The sequence below is a fragment of the Poecilia latipinna genome, unplaced genomic scaffold, assembly GCF_001443285.1.
Source record: "Poecilia latipinna isolate Pla-1442-1.1 unplaced genomic scaffold, P_latipinna-1.0 Scaffold2004, whole genome shotgun sequence".
In the NCBI taxonomy this organism is placed as follows: Eukaryota; Metazoa; Chordata; class Actinopteri; order Cyprinodontiformes; family Poeciliidae; genus Poecilia; species Poecilia latipinna.
In genome coordinates this window covers 78,700-106,093 of record NW_015114620.1, presented here as the reverse complement: position 1 = coordinate 106,093, position 27,394 = coordinate 78,700, and the positions used below count along the sequence as shown (strand labels likewise).

Below are 27,394 nucleotides of genomic sequence, written 5' to 3'. Positions count from 1 at the left end.
TATACAGTCATTGTTCAAACTTTATCTACTATGTCACTTATACCTATATGTAGTTAAATGGATCCTGAGAAATTGATTCCTTCTTATCCCTTAAGCAGAAACTGATTAGTGCCGCAGGCGTAAGGTGCAAGATTAGCAGGAGCTGTGGATCTTGCATTATTGCACTGGACTCCAAACCCAGTTCAGCCTCTCGACCTAATGCACCACCACTGCTGCTTTAATATAGCAGGAGGCTACGGAGCTGAGACAGGCATTTCCTGTGACGAGTCTTCTTTTAGCTTCTTGCTGCTGTGGCGCCTCTTGCAGTGATCGAGCCGTGGGATTTCCAGATTACAGTCACAGCCTCTTCACTCCACACTTCAGTCAGCTTTGTTTGTTTCTTTGCAGTTGTTGGTACTTTAGCGCCACCTCCACCATCTTGTGGCTTGTTCTCGTCTCTTTAAATCCTCCGTTCACAATCCCCTCACTTCTCCCTGTGTGATGGCCGCCTGCTAATCCGTCTCTACCTTCTTTACAAAAGCTGCTGCTCATCTCTTTACCGCTCACTGTTCATCACGTTATGGCTGACTGGTGGCATTTGATATCTCCCATCTCTCTACACTGAAGCAAACATGGGCATTAATGGATGAAAAAATTGAGTAATGAACTGTCCTCATTGAACTCTTTATCAATGGAGATGCCAGAGTGATTAATCCTGTGAATGTACTGGATTGAGCTTTTAGCTGATATTATAGTTGCTGCAGAGGTTAGCTTGGTTTAATTTAAAGCTCTCTTATTTGTCTGAGCATTTTTTTCACAAAACAAAATTCAAAATGAATTTTCAACTTGACACTTGCCTATATTCACTATTGTGGTATCTCACTCGGATTGCAATTTAATGGTCAAAAATCGGATGTTGCAGAAGCAGAAAAGTCCAGCTATGTGGTGATGATTACATGTCTTGAAGTTTTATTTTAACTTATCTCTGAATAACATCAGCTGAATGCTACCCTTGCTTCATATGGGAAGGATCTTGCTACACTTGCACCTAAACAAAAATGTTCCATAAATTGTAAAGTAATCTAATTGCAATTCCAGTATATCATGGTAGCATTATGCTAACTGGTGCATTTCATGCTAGCATTGTACTTAATATTGTATATTGTGCTAAATGAAATGAAGCATGTAGCACCATACTATTTGCTTCATATTATTGTGTCCAATGCATATATTCATGCTAGAACCAGGCTAAATGTTGTGTATTGTGTTAAATGATTTTTGTGATTGATTCATTTTAACAGCATCAAGCTAAGTGCTACATTTAATGCTACAATTATTTTAAAACCTACATTTCATTCCACCATCATATTAAAACCTACATATTATTCCACCATGATGCTAAATGCTACGGTGAATGCTACCATTGGTTCTAATGCTACATTTATGCTAAGATTATGCTAAACGCTACATTTATCACAATAAATGGTACATTTCATGCTTGACGCCGTCTTAATGGTAGATTTATTCTTTTATCCCAGTTAAACCCAGAACTTACTCTACTGTACTTTTACGCTACAAACATTCTAACTGCTACATTCTTGCTAGCATCTGGCTAAATGCTACATTTATGCTAGGATTGTGCTAACAGCCTTGTCTTTTTCCATCTGCCCTCTACAGGTCAGTCAAGGAAATGTCCCTGGCGTGGAAAGTGCTTCCCTGGCCATGGACACAGAGGAAGGCGTTGAGGTGGTGTGGAACGAGGTTCTCTTCTCAGACAAAAAGGTCTTCAAAGCACAGGAGGTACCGTAACACACTCCAGGTTCTGATGCACACTAATTTCTCATATTTATTGTCATTCAGTAGCTCAAAAACCCATCAGTTGAAAAAATTAGTAACCAGTTATGAAATTAATTTATGTTCCTTTTTACACATCTTTTTACCAACATTTTTAGCTTTTAGCTGTTGCTAGCATGAACAGAGAACTAGAAAATAATCTTAGCTGAGTTTTCTATATTTATGAAGGCTAGGAATCACGTTTTATGATTTATGTCCAGCTCACTTTTTTGTTGATACTCATTAATGTAACTAAATGATCCGACTACAACAGTAACAGTCGCCCCCTGCTGGTCATTATAGATAATGAACTGTCATGCTGGCTTTGCTTAGCAGACTCCAAAGCTGCTATGATTTAACTTTTATGTTCATTTAAAGCAATTTCTTTTTGTAATATGAGAAGACAGTGCAACAAGCACCTTCACAACATGTATAAATACACAAATTATGTTATTTTTAAAGTTCCTTATATATATATTTTTTTTTACTTATTCAGGAAAAAATCAAAGAGATGTTTGAGAACTTGATGCAGGTCGAACACCCCAACATTGTTAAGTTCCACAAGTACTGGCTGGACATGAAGGAGACCCAGGCTCGGGTGAGAAGTGTATTGCTTTTCTTACTTTTGTCACTACCTTTTATTAAACACAGTATTTTCAGCTAATGTGTTTTGTCCTTTCCAGGTCATTTTTATCACTGAATACATGTCTTCAGGGAGCCTCAAGCAGTTCCTGAAGAAGACAAAAAAGAACCACAAGACCATGAATGTGAAGGTCAGGATTGTCACTCTTGGTCACGTATTCAGTCGTAGACTTGAGGTGATTTAAGGAACTGCAGATCCATATTTCCTAAAGGATGGCTCATTATTTTACACTGTTTTGGCTTATTTTTCTGGGTATTATTATGACTTAGCAATTTATCCAGGAACTATTTCTTCTTCTTTGTCTAACTGAATGCCCCTCAAGCTTTCTTTATTATATAATAGACCTTCTTATTTTTTTATGTAGCAAATTCAAATCTGAAATGAATGTTTTTCTTTTTCTTTTTCTTTCAGGCCTGGAAGAGATGGTGTACCCAGATCCTGTCAGCACTCAAGTACTGACAAATTTTCAGTAAAGAACATTAATATGATGGATGTTTGTTTGAACTCCTTTTCCATTAATGTATGTTTTCTGTCAGCTATCTGCACTCCTGTGACCCACCGATAATCCACGGCAACCTAACCTGTGACACAATCTTCATCCAGCACAACGGGCTCATCAAGATTGGCTCAGGTCTGCTCCCAGCTGGGCTTCTTCTAATACTGCAACCAGATTATTTCACTTTGGAAGCACAATAAACACGCTTGACTTTTATTTCCACAGTGTGGCACCGGCTGTTTGTTAATGGTAAGGTGTGCAGGTGTTTTAATAGTTAATAGTCCGTCGGTATGTCATCTAAACACTGACAGGATTTTTCTATCAGTGTTCCCAGACGCCAGTGTCCACAGCAAAGGAAGGCAACACCGGGATGAGCAGAGGAATCTCCATTTTTTTGCTCCTGAATATGGAGGTGAGTCTGCTGAGTGATCCTTGTTTTTACATTTCAATGGTTTGATTTCTCTCAAATTTTCTCAGTTTATCAATATTTTTTTTTCTTTGTAACATCGTTTTACTGTTAAAATTGGCAACATCTCATGGTTGCCAATTTTGTTTTTGTTTTTTTTTGGAAGTTGTCTGTGTTTTCTCAACTGAATTAGAACTGTTTTGCAAAAACTTACATCCATCTGTCTCAATCAGGTCAGGTTTATATTCTAATTTAATTTAGAGAAATCCGATCTTCTGACTAAATTGATTACATTTTTGTGACAGTATCAGTTCATTTCCATTAATATTTCTCATCCAAAAAGGCTTTAGGTGAAAAAAATTTTTCTGACAGAGTGTATTAATTAAATGTCACAAACTTGGATTATCGGTAATAAACACCGATAAGGGCACGTACATGTAAATTGAACATTACGTCTTCTTTGTGCAAAACTCTCCATCTCTTTCTGTCCTGATGGAGTCTCTCCACCTGCTCATCACTCGTTGATCCCAGATTCTCAGGAAATCGATCCGTATTCAAAAACAAGTCATGCATTTTGATGCTCATGTTGCATTTATAATTCAGAAAGTTGACCTGAAACTACCCTAAAACAGTTGAAAAAAAACCCCAGACAAAATTTTGACTGTTGACCAGTGTTATTGAGAAAATGATATTTTATGACATGCAGATTGATAAAAATACAACTGTGTTCTTGGTACATAACATTTTCTTCTGTTTTAATTCTATATTTAAATCTTTCAGCTGGTGAGGATGACTACTCCATAGACATTTTCTCCTTTGGCATCTGCGCCCTAGAGGTGAGACTTAAAAACTGACTTGCTTGATGTTTATCTCTCTCTGTTTTAACTTCTTTTTTTTCTCTTGCCACTAGATGGCAGTACTGGAAATTCAAGCCAATGGAGATTCTGCTGTATCCAAGGAGGCCATTGTGAATGCAGGTCAATCTTTGGAAGACCCTCTCATGAGAGTGAGTTTCAATGCAAGGCCTAAGTATACAGCATGAGTGCAAGGGAGCAAGGATAAAAAAGGCACAATAACATAGCATGCCCAGTCATGCAGTGGGTATCAGATGGACACTGTCCTATTAAAATTATGAGACAAAGCAACCAGATCATAATAAGTAATTTTCTATTTATTCAATGGAGGGAAAAATCAATTTTGGGTAAAAATGCAAAATATAAAAACCTCTAACCAACTGGTGAAATTGAATCAAAAGTTGGTTCAGCAACGTATTGCCACGCTGAAGCAATTTTGTGTTGTACAAAACACCACAAAGATACTTTTTTAAAATTGTTACATTAATTTCTTATTTTCATGTTGAATTAACAACCGATGGAAAAAAAATTAAATAATTTATCACGCCATCATATTTTTTTATTTTATCACAAAAGCCTTGCATCAAAACGTAGCCTTTTACTATGAAAACCCAAAGAAAAAATAAAAAGGAAGTCAGAATTACATTTATTATTGTGAAAATAAAGGTACTAGTTAAGAGATTTGGTATCATAATTTTAACTTTTAAAGTCATTCAAATTCAAAAATACTTTATTAAAGTCATAATTATCAGTTATAAAGTCATAATCCCAACTTCCAAAGTCTTAATAATTAGATTCAAAGTCATAATTATAAGATACAAAGTCTTAATTATGAGATATAAAGTCATAATTTTGACTTTCAAAGTCATAAATTCAAATTCAAAAATACTTTATTAATCCAAAGGGAAATTACATGTTGTCATAACTCATCAACTTAGATAATTATGAGGAAGTAATGCCGTTTCCCTAAGGAGGCTTATCTCATAATCATGACTTTGTAACTCATAATTATGACTTTGAAAGTTAAATTATGACTTCCTGTTTGGCTTGTATTTTTTCTTTCATGGTTTTCATATTTTATTGTACATGCAATATAAGAGTTACATTTCAATAAGCGCTTAGCAACTTTGGGCTATAAATTTCAGCTGTGTGGACTGACTGTCTTCTGGCTCTCTGCAGGAGTTCACGCAGTCGTGTTTGCGTCATGATGCCAACCTCCGTCCCACAGCTCACGACCTTCTGTTCCACAGAGTCCTGTTCGAAGTCCACTCCCTCAAACTGCTCGCCGCCCACTGCCTCATCAACAACCAGTGTGAGTTTTATCACCTCCGTATGCCAATCTGCCAAAACATCCATCTGCTCTTTTTAATGTTGATCCAGACAGAGCAAGGCCTGAAGGTCATGAGTTTTTTTTTTTTTTTTTTTTTTTCCTTACCTGCAGATTTGCTTCCTGAGAACTGTGTGGAGGAGAAAACAAAGTCGTTTGACCCCAACGCTGTCATGGCAGAGATTAGACATGATGACAGACCCGGAGTTCAGCTCAAGTACAAATAAAAAGCTTCTTGTATTTTTAGCTATTCTTGAACGTCATCTGACAGGTGATGCCGAACACTCACCACGCTTCTCCTCTGTCTCTTCAAGGTATTCCCATGTTTCCCCTTTAGAGCTTGACAAGTTTCTGGAGGATGTCAAGTAAGTGGAGAGTTTAGTCTAAGATCTGTTTTGCATCAGCTGTTGCATCTGTTATTTCAGCGTGACATCATTTCCTCTCAACAGGAATGGGATTTACCCCTTGATGAACTTCGCCACGTCCCGGCCTCACCCCGTCCCTCGAGCTCTGTCCTTGTCTCAGGAGCAGGTTGAGACGGTGAAGACACCGACTCCTGAACCCCAGGAGACAGAAACGAGAAAGGTTAGACTTCCAAATTTCACCACAATCCCCATTTAAACCTGATCCACAGCTTTTCAAACATCTTCAGATTGCGGCATATTTGGAAAATCTAATTAATGTGTGAAGGCAATTATGACATCACCCTAGTCTTAGTACCTCCACATCTACACTGGAGTATTTGCCCACAATCTACCATATTTTTCTATAAAAACTGAAGATTTTTGCACCTCCACCATCAGTGTCAGACACTATCAGGACTTAATAAAGTATGCAGATGAGGGGGCTTCAAAGTGCTGAACATAAAAACACATTATTTTGCTGCACAGTTTTAACCTGTACAGAGCTTTTCACACATATCCCAGACAGAATAAATCATTCACGCAGTTTGTTTTGCAGAAGTAAATATTGAAAAAAACCTGCTGCTCTTGCTTTTTCTACATCCTCCTTGTTGCTAAATCCAATGCCAGACAATTTTATTTCATCTGCGTTTGAATTGCAGTCTTAGAAACTGAAAGCTACCTCTTATCTCCCAGCAACCTACTTTGTACGCACAATTTGGAGGTGTGTGTGCTCCTCTCGCCCCAGCTGGCATGATCGTGGCATTGTATTTATTGGTGCAGAAATTATTGATTTTTCATTTTAGCCAATTAGTGAGATTTCTTAATGTTGGAGCCAGAGCAGTGGCGTATCACCAAGCTTCATTCACCACACAATATGCTAAGAAATCACCATATTTTCGTGATAGAGCTTCAAAAAATGTTATGAGACTGTTCATATCAGTTATTATCACCCAAAACACATCAACACTTTGTGAAATGTGTGTTGCTTTTGCAGGTTATTCAGATGCACTGTAATTTGGAATCAAATGAAGAAGGGACCAAAACTCATGTGAGTCACACAGTACTACAGGTACTTTGCCCATTCTGTGCATCTCAGTTGAGCTCCTTCATGATGAAACATACTGGGCTACACTTTTTTCTCTCAAATGGGTTAATCTGAGCTTCTCGGTTTAATATAGATGATCTTTTTCTCAGCTCTCATTGTTTCTGAAGATGGACGACAAACTTCATCGGCAACTAAGCTGTGACATCTTTCCAAGTACGTTTAAAAGTGTTTTTATATTAGACACCACATCAGACTATGAAACCGTCAGACTCATTGGATTTAAAGTGTGAGAAATTATTGAAGACTTATTTACAGAACTGTACACAGTTTGGGTTATCATTTTTTCTGAAATATTACCTGTGAAACTTTCAGCGGACACTCCAAAAGACCTCGCTAGTGAACTCGTCCACTACGCCTTCATAAATGAGGTACATGGGAAGTTTTCATTGCATTTGTTTTATATCTACATGCATGTTACTTTAGATTGCAGTGAAAAAATGGTTAAATCCATACAGATTTGTTCTGTTTTTGTTTTTTTGTTTTGTTTTTTTCTTGTCACTCTCAAATGTTTTAGCTCATCAAACTAATTTCCAGACAAATATAAGCTGAGTAAAAATATACAAAGCTGTTTTCAAATTATAAGTTCAGTTATTAGGGAAAATCTATGCCAACCAACCTGGACCTCTGTGGAAAAACCATCATGCTCTGGTGTTAACTTTCAATTAGCCTTCATCAATGTTCATAAATGTTGACCCACTTTTCTTTACAGAAATGTTTGAATTTAGCCACAATGCATAAGAGTTTTTTTAAGGTTCTGCCTTTAACTAGGGGTTTGATTTTTGACATGTAAAATTATTTTGATGATCTTTAAAATTCACATTTTGCATGTTTTTATACTTTCATTTTGGTCTCAACTGCTTCTTAAAACCCACCCAGACATTTTTTGGTAATAAGTTAATACTTTTTTGGTGTCTGAAAAATCAGCAATTTTGAAAACTTCCAAGTTGTTGAGTCACAATTTGTGGGCAGTGCACAGTTACCTAGCAACCCCAACTGAGCTGCAGCATGTTTGGTCAGGTGGTTCAAGCGTTCTACAATGGCTGCTGGAAGAGACAAGTTTTGTGGTTGACTTACCATACAGAAACCACTTGCTGCATTCTTGTTGGTTGCGCAGGAGGCTCTGCTTCTACTTTTCAAAGATACATGGTTGTACAATTGTGCATTTGTTAGCAGACATTTCTACCTACAAGTGTAAGTGCTGAGTTGGGGGCGTGGCCAGCAGCAGCTTATTTGGATTTAAAGTGACAGGAGGTCCTAAAACAGCTCTTTCATAAAGGTGCTTAAAATAGGCAGACTGAATTATTATTATGTAAGAATGATTTTGTTCAAAATGTAATGTATCCTAATCTGTTCAAGGAAGCAAAATAGGTCAACGTAAACACATCAGGTTGTTTGTTTTTTGTTTGAGAAGTTGGTTTAACTGATTAAAGACTCATATTCACGTATGTTTACCTGCAGGAGGACAGTGAGAAGGTAGCTGCATTCCTGGAGGACTCCATCAGTCGACACCGGGTCCGCGCGCTGGCTGCTGGGAGCAACCAGTGACAGCGGTGTCGCGACAGCAGCTGGGACTGATGAAGGAGGTTCCCCCTCTAGGGGACGTTGAGCACACGGGTGGAGAAAGAGAGGGAAGCAGACAGACAGCTGTGGAAGACATTGTCCAGGACGCTAAACGGGACAGAGGGTGAACGCTGAAACGCTTTGAAAGTCAGTAAATTATCCCAATTAGTTGGAAGGAAAACGACAGCAGCGAGAGTGAAACCGAAGGTGTTTCTGGTTGGAGGACTGGAAACGCCTCGTAGCGAAGTCCACCTTCCCCACAGAGCAGTGGCTGATCCACAGAGTCCCTGCCTAAAAGGGCTACCATGCCTTACACATTCAGTTTTCCGTAATGTGACGTTTGAGAAAGACATTGTACTGTTCCAAGCCTCCTTTTGCACTCCAGTGCCCATTTTTATTGACTCACAAACAGAAACAAGTGATTTCCTAAAGCCTCCGTCCCTCTCAAGCCTTCAGCCATCACAGTTTTCAGGAATTTTATATTCCACCCATCATGCACTGTTAATACTCATCCAGTTATTTATTTCTACCCCGTAACTGTGAACCGTAGAAACATTGCACAGCTTCTTTTTCCTTACTTGATTTTACCTCCCTTCCTTGCACTCTTTGCGTTAAAGGCCAGTTCTCCCACAGCTTAACATGCCTCGTCATATTGCATGCAGATGTCAAGCTATGAGAGGACGCCTTTTTTTAGTGTTTTCTTAAAGGTTTTCCCTGTGAACGTGTTCTGGAAGCCAAAGACCTGCAAAGTGCCTGATGTGGCAATTAAATGGCATCATACCCAACTTTGCAAATTTGGGGGAAAATAATCATTCATGGTTGGTCTGTTTCTTCTAAACAAGTTTATATCTCTTTATTTGGAATTTATGAAGTCAACTTGTCTGAAAATGAAAAGAAATTTGGTACCTGAGGTTATTATTGGACAGGATCATTTTGCTCTTAGCTGCAGCAAGTTTTGTGTTACAGGAGTGTTGGGTGTAAACATTTACAAGAAAAAGTTGCCATATTGTTGATCAGTTTCTCTGCTCTATAGACATTTTATTACAATTGTTTTGTAAATATATTTGAGATCATTGAAAGGCAAATTCTACCCACTTCTTAGAAATTGAACTAAGTTTTATTTACTATATTTGTGCTTTATAATCTGTGGTGTTTTGAGTAAGAATGTAGCTAATTGCAATAAGATAATATAATCATGGCTCTCTGAACTCAAGCTGATTTGTTTTTGTTTTGTTTGTTTTTTTAAACTCGAGCGGGTTTACAAAAAAGTCTGCTAGGATTTATTTCTGATAACTTTAAGGTTCCTTCAGAGTCAGATTGAAGTTCTTTCCAGGCCTTTCCTTCTTTCTTTCCTTCCTTCCATCCTTGCTTTTTTCCTTCCCTCCATTCTTCCTTCATTCCAAGCAACTCTCCATCTGTCCTTTCTTCCTTCTCTGCATCCATCCATCCATCCATCCATCCATCCATCCATCCATCCATCCATCCATCTTTATTGCCTCACCACTGGCGAAAACTCCAACACATCTAAAGTTACTTTGACTCGGCTTCAAAATGAGTCTAAAACTGATTGATAATTATTTTTTTTGGAAAATAAAGAAACAAAATGTAGGAACCCTGAAATAAAACTTCCACCAACCCAAACATCAACATTCAACCTACATCTGCATAAGTATTGAAGTTCAGGCTGCAGGTTTAGACATCCAAGTACAATGTTTCAGTGGATTTTTTTTTTCTAGATTATCAATATTTACCAGATTCACTTGAATTTGCTCCATTGTTTTACATGTGCGCAGGGTGTAGGGAGATTATAAGCTTGCAGATTCATAACAATTATGCTGCTGTACAGTCATTGCTAACAGTACTTACTATGGTCTAATTATATCAGTGTTTCTGTAAAGACAGGAGCCCTGAATTCTCCCAGACAGTTGGATTGTACATACTTGGTTGTGGCTATGTAAGGGGAGTTGCATTAAACAACCTCTTAATTAAACACAACACAATGCAGTGCCAGTGTGGCTCTCCTTTGTTCTAGTAAACTGCATGTCTTAATAACTTGCAACCATTCGAAACTTTGCATTTTGCCTTTTTTTTTTTTGTCCGTCACAATTGAGTTCCAGAGGAGAGCTGACTAAGTAAATGAATGTTCAGACTGTATGAGAATATAAAAAAGACATGCATATCAGTCTTATTTTATGTCAGATGACTTTTTTCTCTGTGGCTCTGTTGAATGGAAATTGCCTTTGGATGTGTTAAACCTTTGTTGAATATTGTAGCATCTATGAATAAAATATTTTAAAAAAAAAAGATTGTGAAGTGTTTATTTTGTGTGTTTGTGTTTTAGAGGTGGATCCCCTTTTTTTGGTTCAGGGGTTACTGCATGTTTAGCAGTACGATCAGAATTAGTCTTGAATTGATAAGTGCAGTTACCAAAATAAATGTAAGTCAATACAGTTATTCTAGGGCTAGGAATACTCACTTATGAAATGACAGTTTGAGGTATATCAATGTAAATAATTATAAACGTTGATTTATTTCATAAATTTAATTCTGAAAATTTAACTCATAGATTCATTACATACTAGTGATGTAGTTCAAGCCTTTATTTCTGTTAATTTTGATCGTTATAAACCTTAAATTTAGTTTCCTAGAAAAGTAGGACGTGACCATGTAAAAACAGGATTTCACAGAAATGTTTAGCCTACACAATTATGCTACCTTAACAGTTAACCAGCAATGTTCATTTAAACACTACAATTAGGGTAAACCACAATAGGTCATTGCTAAACCAGCTGACTGTTCAAACGTGCTATATTCATCCACACTGGATGGAAAGTTTAATGATAGGAAAACAAAATATTTTTTTGTCTGGTATTCCTGTCTTGGCCCTTTACTCTTATTTTTTTTATTTTTTTTTACTTGTACCATTCAAGCAAAAAAAAAAAAAAGAAGTAGAAAAAATCACTACCTCAACAAAAATGGAATAATAATAAAAAAGAAAACAACTGGAAACAAATTATAGTGGATACAATAACAAAATACTGTAATGATTTGATTTAAAAAAAACAACAAACAAACAAGAAAAGCTAATGATTTGAGATTTTTCTTTACCTCAGAGGCAAAATTGAGAAGTCCCACTAAAACTAGACCATAAGCGAATGTTCAAATTGAAATTATTTAAAAATAGCTACAAACAGTAGCTGCTCTGAAGGTGACCACCTTTGTAACAAGTGTGTTGAAGCCGATGAGGTAAACCATATCAATGGCCTTGAATCAGAAACTCACTGTAACTCTGCATGACAATAAGACAAAGTAACAAGTCGATAATTGTAACTTCATTTATATCAAAAATATAGCTGTGTAATTTTATTGATTCTACAATATTTATATTTTTTTCCTCAAAGTATTGTTTTTACATCTGTGAGTATTGATACATTAAATCCTGCTTTGAGTTTTATGTCAAATCCACATGAATTAAATAACATGGCATTTTTTACCCAGTTGCACATGTGCATTAAAAATGACATGTAATGAAACAACCAGCTATAATTTATTAAATAATGAAATGGATAAATTACATTATCTAATATAAGCAAATAAGAAAAAAAGGTTCATTTTCTGAATAACCAAATACACAAAGCCACACAATTAACATTTAAACAAAGCAAAGAAGAGTGGTTCATCAACAGCAATAAAGCCAAATGGAAAACAAATACTTTTAGATGGTAATAATAGAGACAGAATATAACATACACGTATGCAGCAATTCAGTTTCTCAAGTATTTCAGCTACATAAGGCAATTTTTTCCACTAACTTTCTACTATCACACTTGAATATATCACTCTGTGAACAGCCCAATTCTTTAGCAATAATATTTTGTAAATTTCTCTCCTGGTCGACAGTGTTAATGACTGTATTTGTGACTGTAGAGCAGACAGATGCTCAAGATTGTGACAAATTACATCCAGTTACCTTTAGTCTTCTCATTCTCTTGATTGAAGCCAAATTAATGAGATCAACCTCTTAGTCTAAAGTGCCCAAGTCTATAGATAGCCTTCATTCAAAACTAAATAAGTTCTGTTCTTAATAAATAATCAACAAATAACTAAACCATAAAATAAAACAAAATAAATATAAAGAAATAGACAAAAAAGATTCCTTTTCAAAAATATATTTTTTTGTATTTAATTAAGACTTTTTTCTTATTTGATGGCGAATTTATTAATCATCCGTTAATAACAGTATTTATTTAAATGAAGATGAAATACAAGATCAGTTCTCGACTGCTACCGTTCTCCCATTCTGCGGACTCGGCCAACGCTGGTCTAAAACCGTCAAGTATTGTGTGGATGTATTTTCTCGCGATATCTCGCAGTGAAATTCTCGCGACCTTTGAGGAGTGTGGCCCTCTCTTGAAGGTGTGCTTCATGGCGGTTACGAACACTGCGGTAAATATATTTTGCGATTAAAAAACAAACTTGTTACGTTTCTTTTATTACAATTGTTTATTGCGTAGTTAAAGCGCGGTGTTTTTCTTGTAATTATATCTGTACCTATTAATTTATATTTGTACTGGAGGAACAAAAAGCACCAGCTCGGTTTACGCGCCACAGCAATGAATGGCTAACGTGAGCTAATGTTAGGTCTGCTGCTAGCAACAAAGACATCGACAGCTGAATACAAATCAGGCCTTGCTATTCATTGTTCTGTTTCTTTAAACTCGGTTTAATGATAACTGTAAAGCTACACAGCGGGGTTATGATATAGTTATGTATCTCAATAGTCTTTACACGAAATAAAAGTGTACCCGTAGCCTGCTACAGCTAATCTGCTATTCTAACGTTAGGATGAAAATCACGTTTAGTGCTCCTGCGCATCAACTGCACTGTTAGAAATCCAAACAATACGGGAGAGCTGTATGTGAATCAGGCTGTAAATTTATGAGAGCTGCCTGTTTTAATCATAGTCTGAAGGCATCTTTTATCTCCCCCCATAGAAATTGTTGAATTGTTAAAGCTTCCCCGTCAGTCCTCTTCCCCTTGGGGGCTTTCCTGTCTCAGTCTGGTGGACCCAGCGGTTAGAGTGTTGCGTAAGTAAGGAGTTTATCCAGGCCCACCTGGTTTAAATCCGGGTGTAGGTCCTCAATATTTTTGCTGTTATTGATTAAAAAAAATAAATAAAATGGTAAAATTTATTGTTTGTTGGGCAATTTTAACTTGTAGTTATGCACTAGGAATAAGCCAGTTAAATAAGTGTACGCGTTTTTTTTTTTTTTTTTTTTTTAATTTTTCCATTTTAAAATTGCAGGGAGGTGAAGCTCTGACGATGGAGAATGGACAAGGCACAGGCTCCAAGCTTGGCCTACCGCCTCTTACCCCAGAGCAGCAGGAGGCACTGCAGAGGGTGAGAGTCTCCTCCTGTCCATGTCATCCGGCATCCCGCACTATGAACGCCTTACATTACATCAAACATTTCATCTATTAATTCTTTATCTATTAAAAAAGGCTGCAAATACATGTACATTTTGTTTCTTTATTCACATTTTCTTTCACCTAAGTGATGACGTGTAAAGGAAGAGGTGTTTTCCTCTTCAACAGAGGGCAAAGCAGTAGCCAGTGGGGAAATCTGTCATTAATAATTTAAATGCTACAGAATGGAGGTTCTGCTGGTAACTGCACAGTGTGAAATTAATGCAGTTTCTGTAGATTTGCTGACTATTCAATAAATTTAAACCGGTAGTGGAGTGACACTTCTCCTCCAGTGTTGCTTTGTGGATTAGGAGGAAACTCTCCTGAAATGTGTAATCAGTAAATATCTGAGCATCTGTAAAAGATGAACATCTTAAGTTGTTCATCTTTCCTTCTGAGTTGAGCTTTATTTAAGCCTTTCTTAGAAATTAAAAAGCCACAAAGAGACAAAGCTGCTTCTATCTGGTTTATAGAAAGAAATGCTGGCACAATGAGGGCAATTTGAAGTAAAAGCACAGTGATTGAATAAGATGAGCTACAAAAATGGATGGTACAATACTCTCTACATTAATGCCAGAAGCTGTATTCTACATTTATTTTGCAGCTGTTTGGCTAATTGGATAGTCTTGACAAAAATAAAGCTTGAAACTGAATAAAGACTAGCTATAATTGTGACAGATGGTACTTGGATGTTGCAAGGTAAGGAAAAAGTAGCACAGTCTCCCATTGGTTACAAAAACTTAAACAAGAATGTGCGATATAATGTTGCTTGATTTAAAACAAGTTACTGTTTTGATACATAGACTCAAGCTGAAAATGTTTAGATGAATTTAGAAACAAATGTTTGCTGTTCTGCTCTGTACAGAGTAACAATCTAATATTGACTAATTTCTTTCTTTTCTTTTTTCTTTAATTTCAACCAATAAAACAGTCAAATTTGACTGGATAGACATCGTTATGTGTGGATCTGATAGAAAATGCTAGAGGGGTTTAAAAAAGCATGTGTATGCTACTGTTATCACACTTTCTAAGGGCGTTCTGGAGCTCTTAAAAAGTTATAAACTAGGCCCAGAGTATGACCACATTTCTCAGTAGTGCAACTGAAAAAAAAAAAAAATCAGAGGTTTGCACTGGCGCCACCACTGGTTGAAGATGGAACTGGAAGCGTTCCCATGTGGGTGTGGACTCGGATGTTCCTAAGATGCAACACCCTTAAAGCATTTGTACGTGTAATTTAGACTTTAATAGTTTATTTTATCTTGACAGTTTTTTAAGTTAAAATTTCAGCTCAATCAGTGGGAAATTATATTGAAAGTCATGGAAATATCATGGATTTTTTTTCTCTAAATACCAGTGGGAATCCTGGCTCATTCAAGCACTTTCAGCGGTTTTTCACTAAGTTATCTGTGTTGTATGTTTCTCCTTCAAATAAGGAGCCTTGTTTAATCATTTGCTAGTCAATATAAAATTTATCCACCCTGATTTTTTTTCTTTAGTAGTCTGTAAAACTACAAAGTTAAAATGCAATGCTGTTGAAATTTGGGTGCATCGGTGCAACCAGCACCAAAAATTAGTCCAAAGCCCTGAGTAATGTTACATTTTACAGAAAATTTGTGAGTTTAGCTCATATTAAACACTTTTTTTAGCCATACTTTTTTATTGCATTTATTTTCTGCATGTGATAATTTTATTCTGCATGTTTGGTCACCGATGAAGGCGTAATAACACTGTCGTTTTCCTCCTCCTCCAGGCAAAGAAGTATGCCATGGAACAAAGCATTAAGAGTGTGTTGGTGAAGCAGACCATTGCACATCAGCAGCAGCAGCTCACCAACCTGCAGGTGAGATGTTAAAAGCTTTCGGTTCTTCTCCAGAACAGACGTGGTAATGTGGCGTATCGACAGTGAGCCTTGATTCATGACAGATTATCTTAACCTGTCCATGCATTAGTAACTCCGGCCTCTCGGGTTAGGGTCAGTTGTCCTGGAAGTCCTGCTCCCCCCTATCCCTCCCTCGTGCTGTGAGAACCAACACATGTGTCGACCATCTGCCTCTGCTTTTTTTTCAGATGGAGATGATCGTCCTGAAGGCTTTGGTTATCATGTTGAATGCTTTGCACTTTTAAAAGAGGGCCGTGCTTTACCTGAACTGCTGTGTGGTGAATTTGTAAATCAGGCATGGGAGGTAGATCCTCTGAATGTTTTGCTGTTTAGAGGGAGGGTCTGCATATCGTGTTAGCTTAATCGCTTTTATCTGTCTAGCAGAGCAATGACCTTTCTTGAAAAAAGCAAAAGCTAAAGGGGTATCTAACCGACTTTTCAGCACTTTTTTCATCTTTACTGTCTTTCAGATGGCAGCAGTGACAATGGGCTTTGGAGATCCTCTCTCACCTTTACAATCGGTCAATAGATCATTAAATTTTTTTTTCTTGTCCGCATTTCCAGTGGAAAAGGACTGTTACCCTTCTTTTACTGGTTGCGTTGGCAACAATCCCTGCCTTTTTAATCTAACCGAAGAATGCATATTTTATAAGGAAACATTGCTTTCTGCAGCGTCTGTCATTGCAACCATTTCTGCAGCGTTTGAGATGTGGAAGCCCTCATTTGCTTTTTTTGCTCTTTTTAAGTTTGCTTTCGCACTTTTTTAAAATCAAATACGTATCCGTAAACATGCTTTTTAATTCACAGAAGAGTTTCTAAAGGGAGAAAAGGCACGTCTCTTTGAAAAATATGCATTTCTTGTTTTGAAAACAGCAGCTGGCAGGAGACAAAAGAGGGATAGCAATCCCTTTATGGACCAAAATGAGAGAACTTCTGTGTCAGGGATATTTTATTTTTTCTTTTTGCCATCTCAATGTGAAGCTTTTTCTCGGTGAACAAACAAGTCATCTTCTCGTTATGCTGTAGCTTAGCAAAGTTAAACCTCCTCTGGTAACACGATGAGTTTAAGAAGCAGACTAAAGTCATCAGTAAAACACAAAGACTTGATGATTAAAGCATCCCCCTCAAGTTAGACTCGAGAAGAAAATTCCAAGACTTTTGTTTGGATTTCTTTTGAACGCCACAGTTAATTTTTGGTTACCTTACTTTGCATCCCTGGAGTCCAGGTCAGTTACCGAAGCCAAATATTTGTGAGGGCTGTGCATGTCGATCACTTCTGTGTGTTTTTTTTTATCTCCATATGTCAGTAAGTAACTGAACACTAACAGAAGATAGGCCAAATTTTAACCATTTCAGGTGACATGTGTCAGACAAAAAAGACTTACCCTGTTGATCCCCCTTTAATACCCTCTATATACCTGTTCAGGCCTCCCAGTACTGAGAATTGGCCTTTTGACTATTTCTGGAAAAACATGCCCAATAGAGCAGGCATATATTTATACATATATTTTATCTATGTGTGTGTGTGTTGATGTTTATATTCCTTTCTTTTACTCTCTAATGCTTATTGTGTGTCGTTTTCCCCCGACTGGCAGGTGGCAGCTCAGCGGCAACGTGCGCTAGCGATCATGTGTCGGGTGTACGTGGGCTCCATATACTATGAGCTCGGGGAGGACACCATCAGACAAGCCTTTGCCCCCTTCGGTCCCATCAAGAGCATTGACATGTCTTGGGATTCGGTTACAATGAAGCATAAGGTTTGTGTCATTTAACATTCACTCTCCTTAAGCCTTTCCACATTTTGTCACAAACCAACCAGAAACGTTTGAGGGTGCTGGTGGGTACACTATTGCTAATGTGCTAATATCGATGCTAATTTTTCCCTTAGAGCTTTTGCTAGCTTTGAAAATGTTTAGCACCCTTAGGTTTAAATTCAGAAGTGCTAATTTACAAGAACTGGTATAATTTGAGTTGGAGTTGGTGCTTTAGCTTCTGTGTTGGTGCAGTGGGTTGGCGTTAGCAGAACTAATGTTTGTTAGTGGTGCCTACTATTGTATAAGATTTGTTGAGCTTAATTGTGAAGAGAAAGAAAAGCAATTTATGGTTTTAAATTAAGAGTGCGTTTTTATTAAGCATCTCTGAGGCAATTTATATTTTTTGAAACAATCTTTTGTTCCAGTTAAAACTACAAGTCTTTTGGGACATATCTTCAGACATCAAGAGACTTAAATTTTAGCCCACACTTCATTGCCAAATTGAAAAGAGCGCTCATGTGAACAGGGATTTTTCAAGTGTGGTCACAGATGAGGTCTGAACTTTAACTGGTCCATTTCATTGGAAACCCTGCCATATTCTTACGTTGTCTCCTGCCTCTAACAGGTTTTTTCTAGGTCCATTTGGCATTTAACTTGATCCATCGTCTCATGAACTCTGACCAAAAAGAAAGTGACCCTTACAGCACCTGCTTCCGTATATCCCAGATTCCAAAAAATGCGTTGAAGTCTGTAGTCAAAATGTGACAAAAAATCTGGAAAAGCTCAGAAGGTGTCAATACTTTTGCAAGACACTATAGTTTCTGGCCATATTTGAAGTGTAGTTTGGGTTTTCTGTGAACATGAATGGTACTTCTGCGTCCAGGGCTTTGCCTTTGTGGAGTACGACGTGCCAGAAGCTGCTCAGCTGGCTCTGGAACAGATGAACTCGGTCATGTTAGGAGGGCGAAACATTAAGGTGAGTCGTTTAGAGACGGTTTTTGCTACAGTGGGACATTCAGAGAGCAGTCATCTTATTCTTCAGCGCTTATTTGAGGAACAAGGTGGAGTGCTTTTTTTTTATTTTTTAAACTTATAACAGGGTTGTGAAGTCAAGTCTGGATAAGACAGTATAAGTTCCACGACTTTCTTTATTGTTTTATTATTCAAAAGAGATGTACTTTCTTTAAAATGTTGATTTTATATTTAAATTACATTTTATACTTTGACTTACCATATCATACTGTGCATTTTTTAAAACATATTCAGTTAGTTTTTTTAGATTAATGTAGATTAAAGTACTATAGGCACTTTTAGGTCTGGTTTTTAGTTCCTCAGGTGTGACTGGCTTGTGTCGGCTAATCCTATAAAGTAATTTTTTAATCTACTGACATGGACTCCATCATTGTGAAGCACAATTAACCAAGCTTCTCTCAAACAAGTGAAGGTGTTACATAAGGGTGAAACGATTTATTGATTACTGAAATAATCAATTAATATAGTAGTCGAATAAGTGTTAACTGGAGTCATAAACTGTAAAACATGACATTTTCTGAAAGAAGAACATCGTAAGAGCAGTAATTAAGCTGAAACTAAATACAATATTTATGCATCTTTTGCTACAAATGATCAAGCATTCACTATAGGAATGCTGTCGTTGCATTTTAGGCAATAAAATGTTTATTTTCATTTTAAAAAAGAAGAATTTGATCAGTTATTTGCATTTCTTTTGTATTTCTTGTATTGCATAAAATAAGCTAAAGCAGTTAAACAAAAAATTTGCAGACTGCACCATTTTTTTTTATCCAATTATGCAAGTAATCTCCAGAATAAATGAATTGTTAGCCGCAGCCCTCACCCAGATTCTAGCAAAGGTCTGTAATAGCCAATTGTTACACCATAAGCTCTGAAGTTAATGACCCCTTTGGTTTGTTTGATTATTTGTGGAGCATTCAAATAATAAAACCCACCAGGGTGAATGTTTTCTCCTCAAATGAGTTAGGAAAAGACCTTAATGTTTACATTGATGGATATTTGTAGCATCCAAGTACTTTTCTTGCAGTTATACAAAAATGTGTTGCATTTGAAAACAAACTAACTTCTCTCCATGTTTGGTGTCTCTCTGTTTATTCACAGGTGCGTGTCGTATGTATGTAGTATGAAGTTTGTGTGTGTCTGTGTGTGTTGCTCTTCCAAGATGTCCTGGTAGCTTGTTTAAGTGAGGATTTTCAGTGAGATGCCCAGCGGTGCGTGAAATCTCTCTGCTACCAAGTTGTGCTGATGATGGACTGCGCCTGGGTGGTGTTAATTGGCCGCCTCATCTGTTGTACAGATGCCATTTAGACTCGTCTCGAGCTTTTTGTGAAAGCGTCGTACCGCTGAGATCGCGTAGCGTCTTGCAGCCAAACTCCGCTCCTTTTAGTGTTAAATTTAAATTTCAGCTCCCAACATACGGTTCATCCGGAAAGTATTCACAGCCCTTTACTTTTTTCACATTTTATGTTACAGCCTTAGTCCAAGTTGTATGAAATTAATCTCTTTCCTCACATTTCTACTGATTAATACCCTTTTATGACCATGTGGAATACAGTTGGACATTTCTTGTAGATTTATTGAAAATAAGTATTCACAGCCTTTGCTTTACACTCTTTGAAAATGACACCACAAGGTCAGATCTTTAGGCAGTTTCGCCCATTCTTCTCTGCTGTTCTTCTCAAACTCCATCAGGTTGGATGGGACACATCTGTGCAGCCTTTCTTAGATCTTTCTGGAGATATTCATTCAGATTTAAGTCTGGACTCTTTCTCAAGACGGGTTCTGAAGCTTTTCAGATCTTGGACATGAGCTTTGGGTCGTTGTTTGACTGTTTCCCCAGTCTGATGTAAAGATGCTCTGAAGCAGGTTTTGACCCAGGATGTCTCTGTACACCTCTGTATTCATTTTTGTTAGCTGCAGCCCTCATCCAGATACTAGAAAAGGTCTGAAATGGTCATTTGTTTCACCATTAGCTACACCTTTATCTTGACTATTGTGCCTGCAGTAGCAGCAGCATGCTGCTGGCACCACCATGCTTGATCAGCCGTGCCTGGTCTCCTCCAAACATGACGCCTGGCCTTTACACCAAAGACTTTATTCTTTGTTTCATCAGACCAGAGGATCGTGTTTCTCCTGGCCTGATTGGTGGGCTGAAGAAGAGATGGTTGTCTTTCTGCAAGTTTCTCCACTCTCCACAGGCTTTTCTCCGGTGATCCCTCAGTTTACACGGCCGATTCTAGAAGAGTCCTGGTGATTTTAAACTTCTTCTACGCCCATTGAGACCTTTCAACCAGCAGAAATGTTTCTTGATCCTTCTCAAGATTTAAACCTCAAAACAATCTTGCAGACAAATCCCTTGAGTTCACGCTTGATGTTTGACCTCTGACCTGCGCTGTCAACTGTGGGACCTTACAGAGATAAACGTAAATCAAGTCCAGTCAACTGAATTTACTTGAAATGGAGCTGATTTAACTTGTAGGAATGAAGTAGTGTGAATACTTTCCAGATGCAGGAAATTATAAAACCTCAGTTGCATCCTGACAAACTTCAATAAGTTTGTTTCGGTAACTTCATTACACACAGTGATATTTTAAAGTGTTTATTCCTGTAGAATTTAACAATTATGGCCTAAAATTTGCAAAAGTAGGACAGTGCACAGGGCTTATAATTTCTTTAGATGCAGAAACACTCATGTACTATACAGTATCTACACTCAATAGTCACCGAGGTGATAAACCTGTGTAGCATTTTTATTTTACCGTACTTTATTGCTGAGTTGATACTGAACTTGATGAAATGCTATAAACCAACACCAGCAGATGACATGGCTCTTGGACTGGAAACTTGGATTCTGCGTATCTCTTCTCTTCGTCCAGACTCCAGGAGATTGTTTTTGAGATAAAACGCAAAATTTATTTTCATCTGAAAAGAAAGCGTCTTTTTTTTTCTCCTTAGCACACATAAGGTTCTTCCGACATTTTTCTCTGTAATCCATGTTGTGGATACAACTATTATGCGCCTTTTCTACCACACTTAAATTCATTGTAATTTTATTTAAATGGCACCAATTCACAACAAATGTCTCAAGAAACTTTACCAAAAAAATCACACATACATTCCAGTTGATCATAGTTATCAAACATTACAATAACCTCAATTATTCATAGTAGTTTAAAAAGGTTTTATCTGAGGAAACCCAGCAGATTGCGTCGAGTCATTGACTTGCAGAATTTATTCCTCCTGGGTGGACGTGTTGACAGCAGAAAATCACTAGTGTGTTTCCTTCCACTGGACTTTCCATTCATCTGCTTGGACAATAGTCAGCTTTTTAGCAAGGGCATTTTTGGCTAACCTATCTGTCTTATGAACAGCTATCAAGCCAGTGGGTCATAAAAGTCTAATAAAGTTATTTATTTATTGTTTTTAAGAAAATGAAGAACAATAAACACTATAAAATATTATTGTATGTAATCTCACTGCTGAGTGGAGTTACCGAAATAAATCTTTTCGCTGAAGTGCCCCATAGACTCTTCCCATAGTGCGTTTTCCATCGGTACCCTAAAGACCCCCCGTTTAGAGGCCCTGTCGATTTAATCTGTGCAATAGGTTGGGCGGCCAAGTAACATCGGTCAGGCGCAACCCATCATCGACCAGCTGGCAGAGGAGGCACGTGCCTACAACCGGATCTACGTAGCGTCTGTCCACCCTGACCTGTCGGACGACGACATCAAGAGCGTGTTTGAGGCCTTCGGAAGGATTAAATCGTGCACGTTAGCTAGAGACCCCACATCAGGGCGACACAGGGGCTTTGGCTTCATTGGTGAGCTAGGAGGCGCTCATTCTCTCATGCTCCTGAGTTGCTGATACCCTGCTGCTGACTTTTTGCTGTTTTCTTCCCATTTTACTTTGAAATTCATCCAACAGAGTATGAAAAGCCTCAGTCAGCCCTGGATGCGGTGTCCTCTATGAATCTTTTTGACCTGGGTGGTCAGTACTTGCGAGTCGGCAAAGCAGTGACTCCACCGATGCCGCTATTGACCCCCACAACCCCGGGTGGGCTGCCACCTGCTGCGGCTGTAGCTGCAGCGGCAGCTACGGCTAAGATAACGGCCCAGGCAAGTATAAATCCCTTCCAAAGGGATTTAATGGCCCTCCAGGTAAATATAACTCAGATCTAGCTAGATATGACACAGCACAGATGCACAGATTTCTGGGTCAGAAGAAATCGGAAGTTACCAGAATAGTGTTAGTTTAGCAAGCCTGAATGTAAGCCTGCTTCAGTTAAGTTAAACGCTTAAAAAAAAACAAAAAAACATTTGTACTTTAAAGCTCCTCCCTCTCAGTTAAACGGCAACAATCCGTGATTATTTCACCTGAGATCCTTCTTAACTCGCTAAAATGAACTGTTTGCCACCAACATTTTGACCCTGATGGAGACGAGGCTGAGCTCTCTCTCTCTCTTTGCCATGCGGTGTGATTGTTCACTGTGTTGCCTTGTGCTGTTTTCTGTGTGTTTCCCATACCTAATGTGTTGGGCCCCCCCCCTTTCTTAAGGAGGCGGTAGCTGGCGCGTCAGTTTTGGGGGCATTGGCAGCACCACAGCTTCTCGGACAGCAGATAGGATTACCTCAGGCTGTTATGGCTGCACAGGCACCAGGTGTTATCACAGGTACGGACTGATGTGAATCTGTCTTTGTGGGTGTGGCGAGCAGGGTTGTTTCACCTCCGAACGGTATTTTTGACAGTATGATGACATTAGGGGAGGAAATAATTACAGTACAGTGGACCCCCTTATAGCTGAATACCTGGGACTCCTCTAAAAGTGCTTGTAACTACCTATTTTAATAGTTTAAACGCCAAATGTATCTAAATATGTATCAATACGTACAGTAGAAACAGCAGTGCTGCAGAAGCTAATAGCTATAGTCTTCCTTTTGTCTGCTCTTGGGGGTACAACCAATCAGAGCCAAGGAAAAGGGGCTCTTGGATTGGTTGTTTAGCGAACACCAATCAATTTAATGTTAAGTTTCATCACACCCTGGAATTTCAGCTTCTATTCTCTATGAAAAAAATCTGCAAACAGATGGATTTTAGTTTTACAAAAAAAATAATCTGTGATTAGGCGGGGGTCCACTGTATAAGGAAAATGTATTTCTCCCCCATACACATTTCTTCTTTTTTTTGTCAAATGTGTACACTTAAATAAGTGTTAATATTAAAGGTAACCTGAGGAAAATGTTAAAGAACAGTTCTGAAATTATGATTATGGGAAATAGCTATGCAAATCAACGTGGCACTATCCGATACTGAAATTTCCCATCTTGTTTTGTGGTTCAGTTTTATAATCCACCTTATCAATAAAAATAAAATCACCTAAACACATTGATGGCCAGACGTGTTGCTTTTTAAAGACTAAAAACATCTTTAAAGCAACACGTCGGGCCATCAATCACCTAAAGAAATTCAGGAACACATGAAAAATTAAGTCATTTACATTTTACAAAGATATTTACAAGGCTTCGCGAATCACAGAAAAGGACATTACTGTGAAATTGAGAAGACATGTTTACCAACAGTACAAGAGTCCGTCAACGACTAATCCATGAAGTCAAACAGAAAAGGACTGAACAAAAAGCACCGCAGGCCTCAGTTAAGGTCACTGTTCCTGGTTCGACAATAAGAGAAACTTGGAGACCTCCAAGGTCAAAACTACTGCTGATAAAAAATATCACAGAGGCACATCTCACCATTTCCCTAAAAACCTTTATACCCAAAACATTTGGGGATACATTTTATGGACTGCAGAGACGTAAGTGGAAGTATTTGGAAGGTGTCCTGTTGGAGCACAGCATTTCAGAAAAAGACCATACGACGAGTCAGACCATAGCGGTGATACTGCTGCGGTCTGGGGCTAATTTGCCTAAATGCCATAATTGATAAAATCTTAATCCTGCTGTCCATCAGAAAATTATCCAACCATTAGTTTGTGAAGCTCAAGTTTACCCGAGTTACACAGAAACACAACCTGACGCAGGTTTACCACTGATTCTGCAGAGTGAGCTAAAGTTCCTCTACACAATGTTCGACTCATTCCCAGTATTTCACACAGGATCAACTGGATTTATTAACTTTTCCCCCAAAATAAGCCATCTAAAATGGCTTCTTTATGTAGTTGGGTTTTCTTCATTTATTAAAACTTCTTTTACGATGTAAAACATGTAAGTATGGGCAGAGAGCAAAAGCAAAGGGGATCCCTAAAGGACATTTTACATTATAATGAAGCTGCTTTTCATTTATTAAAATGATTTAACCAAAATCATTGGTTTATACTTGATCTGGTTAATGCATGTATTAAAGCAGGTATTTCAACTTGACATGTCTGACAGCACAAGATGTATGGTTACACATCGAATCCTTCGATTGATTCCTTTTTCTGGAACACATTTTTTCCTTCTACTAAACTTTCCATTAATTTGCTTGGATACTTCCCTTTAAGAAGCTTCTTTTGCACAGGCATTTCGGTGGCCTACCTGGCTTTCAACTTACTCCAACAATTTGTTTGTAAATATTATTATTCACATTGCTCCTCTCCATATATCATAAATATACATACATGCTAAAAGATTTTAAACCTGTATGTACCATTTGTAACAATTGTCTTCTTTTTTTCCAGGAGAAACGCCACAAAATGTTTTTCTTTCTTTTTCTTTTTTCTTTTGTTTCTCACTCCACATTTTCCACACACATTCAGATTTGGATTTTATGGGTTTCCTGAGCCTAACAGCTATATACATTTTGATATGTTTTTCATTTTCATATATGCATATTTGTAGATGTATAGTACCTTTAAAGGCATTTTCAAATCCAGCCAGAAGGTTTTATCTGGCCCTCTAGACTCTAGAAATAGAACCTTAAATATAATTTGTGTGCTTAAATATTATTTCATCAATCAAATTACAGCAGTTTCATCTGTATTCTGCCAAATTAGATTAAGGTCAAAATATGTTTATTTAATTTCAAATGCGGAGATGGCTAATTAGTCATACTTTAACAGTTTGTTAATGTGTAGTTTTGTTGTTTTACTTTATTTGATGGGGACAAATACAAGACAACATGCCTGCATCAGTATTTATAGCCATAGATCATTTTGCAACACTCATCACAAAAAAGACCTTTAGCAGTTGATTAAAATGAAAAGTTAAAATCAACAGTAAATATAACATATAAAACAACATATTTAGAACAACTGAATAAAATGTTTGAATGCAATTCTGATTGATCTTTAGTAAATTCTTTTGCCTTGAATATTTAAATGTCAGTTATGGTCTTAAAATCAGACGGTAAGTTACAATACTTAAAACTCCTAGTAGAGAAGCTAAATGGTATTTTATCAAGACATTCTGCCACACCCGGCCCTTTAAACACATTCTAGATCTTGATGTGACCCAAAATGAATGAGCTTGACGCCCCTGCCTTAAACAAAGTGAACCTTTATGCAATTTCGAGTCCCTTCTTTATTTTTTACTCTGCATCAGATTTCTGCTGTTTAAGCTACTTTAATGTTCTTGAGCTGCAGTCTGTGTGCCTTCGTTGTAAAGGTGTGACTCCAGTTCGTCCTCCCATACCCGTGATTCCCCAAGTTGGTCTAGTGAACCCGGTGCTCGCATCACCGCCTGTGCTGTCTAACCAAGCCGGCGGCTCGAACCAACAGGAGAAGAAGGAGGAGAAAGAGGAGACGCTTCAGGATGGCACAGGCCAGGAGATGCTAAGTGACCAGGAGCACATGAGCATCTCGGGGAGCAGTGCCAGGCACATGGTGATGCAGAAGTTGCTCAGAAAATCCGAGGTAACCCACGCTTCTGATTTACCAGTCGTGTCTCCTGAATGAAACCGTTCTGTGCTCACTGAACCTTCTTGTCCCACTTCAGTCCACGGTGATGGTGCTTCGAAACATGGTTGGACCAGAGGACATCGACGACGACCTGGAGGGCGAGGTGACGGAGGAGTGCGGGAAGTTCGGCACCGTCAACAGAGTCATCATCTACCAGGAGAAGCAAGGAGAGGAGGAAGACGCAGACATCATAGTCAAAATCTTTGTAGAGTTTTCCGCTGCCTCCGAGATGAACAAAGCTATCCAAGCCCTGAACGACCGCTGGTTTGGAGGCCGCAAAGTTGTTGCAGAGGTGTATGACCAAGACCGTTTTAACAGCAGCGACCTTTCTGCATAACGTGTTAGAAATGGCTTACCAGCACCCGTATCACTTACCTGTCACCAAAAGTCATTTCAGCCATCCTCACTGCAGCTAAAAGGTGCGGGCTTCTGAAAACTGTAATTATGTTTTTATTGTCTTTTTTTTTTCCCTTTTTTTTATTGCTGTTGATATTAATATGAAAAAGTTCCATTGGGGGTGAAATTCAATAAAAAACTTGTAGGATCTTTTTTTCTGCTTTGTGATCTGTGAAGATTCCCTTTTATGGTGCAAGTTTCAAATTTTTGTAATCTGATCTTGTACGACAGTTTTTTTTCTGCTTAGCTCCTTTGTTTTCTGTTATGAAATTGTCAGGACATGTAAACACTTTTTTTTTCCTTTCTACAATTAAAGGTTATTGTTTGTCCACAAACAGCTTGTTGGAGATTTTTTTTTTTTAATGGTTG

General features: G+C 37.9%; 2 protein-coding genes across 7 annotated transcripts; both read left to right on the top strand.

Moving 5' to 3' along the window:
• Positions 1-1,584: 1,584 nt before the first annotated feature.
• On the top strand, positions 1,585-9,166 carry LOC106935702 (nuclear receptor-binding protein 2; the record flags this gene model as incomplete). Its single annotated transcript, XM_015016294.1, has 17 exons — positions 1,585-1,779; positions 2,309-2,410; positions 2,496-2,585; positions 2,867-2,907; positions 2,992-3,086; positions 3,177-3,200; positions 3,277-3,363; positions 4,138-4,193; positions 4,268-4,363; positions 5,391-5,523; positions 5,653-5,755; positions 5,853-5,903; positions 5,988-6,123; positions 6,937-6,990; positions 7,137-7,200; positions 7,360-7,415; positions 8,506-9,166. Coding segments are annotated over 17 exons (1,470 nt in total), but the record flags the coding sequence as incomplete, so codon positions are not given.
• A 3,797-nt stretch (positions 9,167-12,963) lies between these two features.
• On the top strand, positions 12,964-27,381 carry LOC106935703 (poly(U)-binding-splicing factor PUF60). Of its 6 annotated transcripts, XM_015016301.1 has the most exons (12): positions 12,964-13,053; positions 13,602-13,694; positions 13,913-14,008; positions 15,824-15,913; positions 16,423-16,473; positions 17,548-17,709; positions 18,590-18,682; positions 22,345-22,558; positions 22,663-22,895; positions 23,293-23,407; positions 26,337-26,584; positions 26,667-27,381. In XM_015016301.1, the coding sequence occupies exons 3-12, from the start codon at positions 13,931-13,933 to the stop codon at positions 26,964-26,966; spliced, it is 1,584 nt and encodes a 527-aa protein (XP_014871787.1). In that variant the 5' UTR covers positions 12,964-13,053; positions 13,602-13,694; positions 13,913-13,930; the 3' UTR covers positions 26,967-27,381. The 6 variants fall into 6 exon arrangements, with proteins under 6 accessions (XP_014871787.1, XP_014871784.1, XP_014871781.1 ...); XM_015016298.1 differs by lacking the exon at positions 13,602-13,694 and having other exon boundaries at positions 12,984-13,053; positions 22,663-22,853; positions 23,296-23,407; XM_015016295.1 differs by lacking the exon at positions 13,602-13,694 and having other exon boundaries at positions 12,984-13,053.
• Positions 27,382-27,394: the final 13 nt, after the last annotated feature.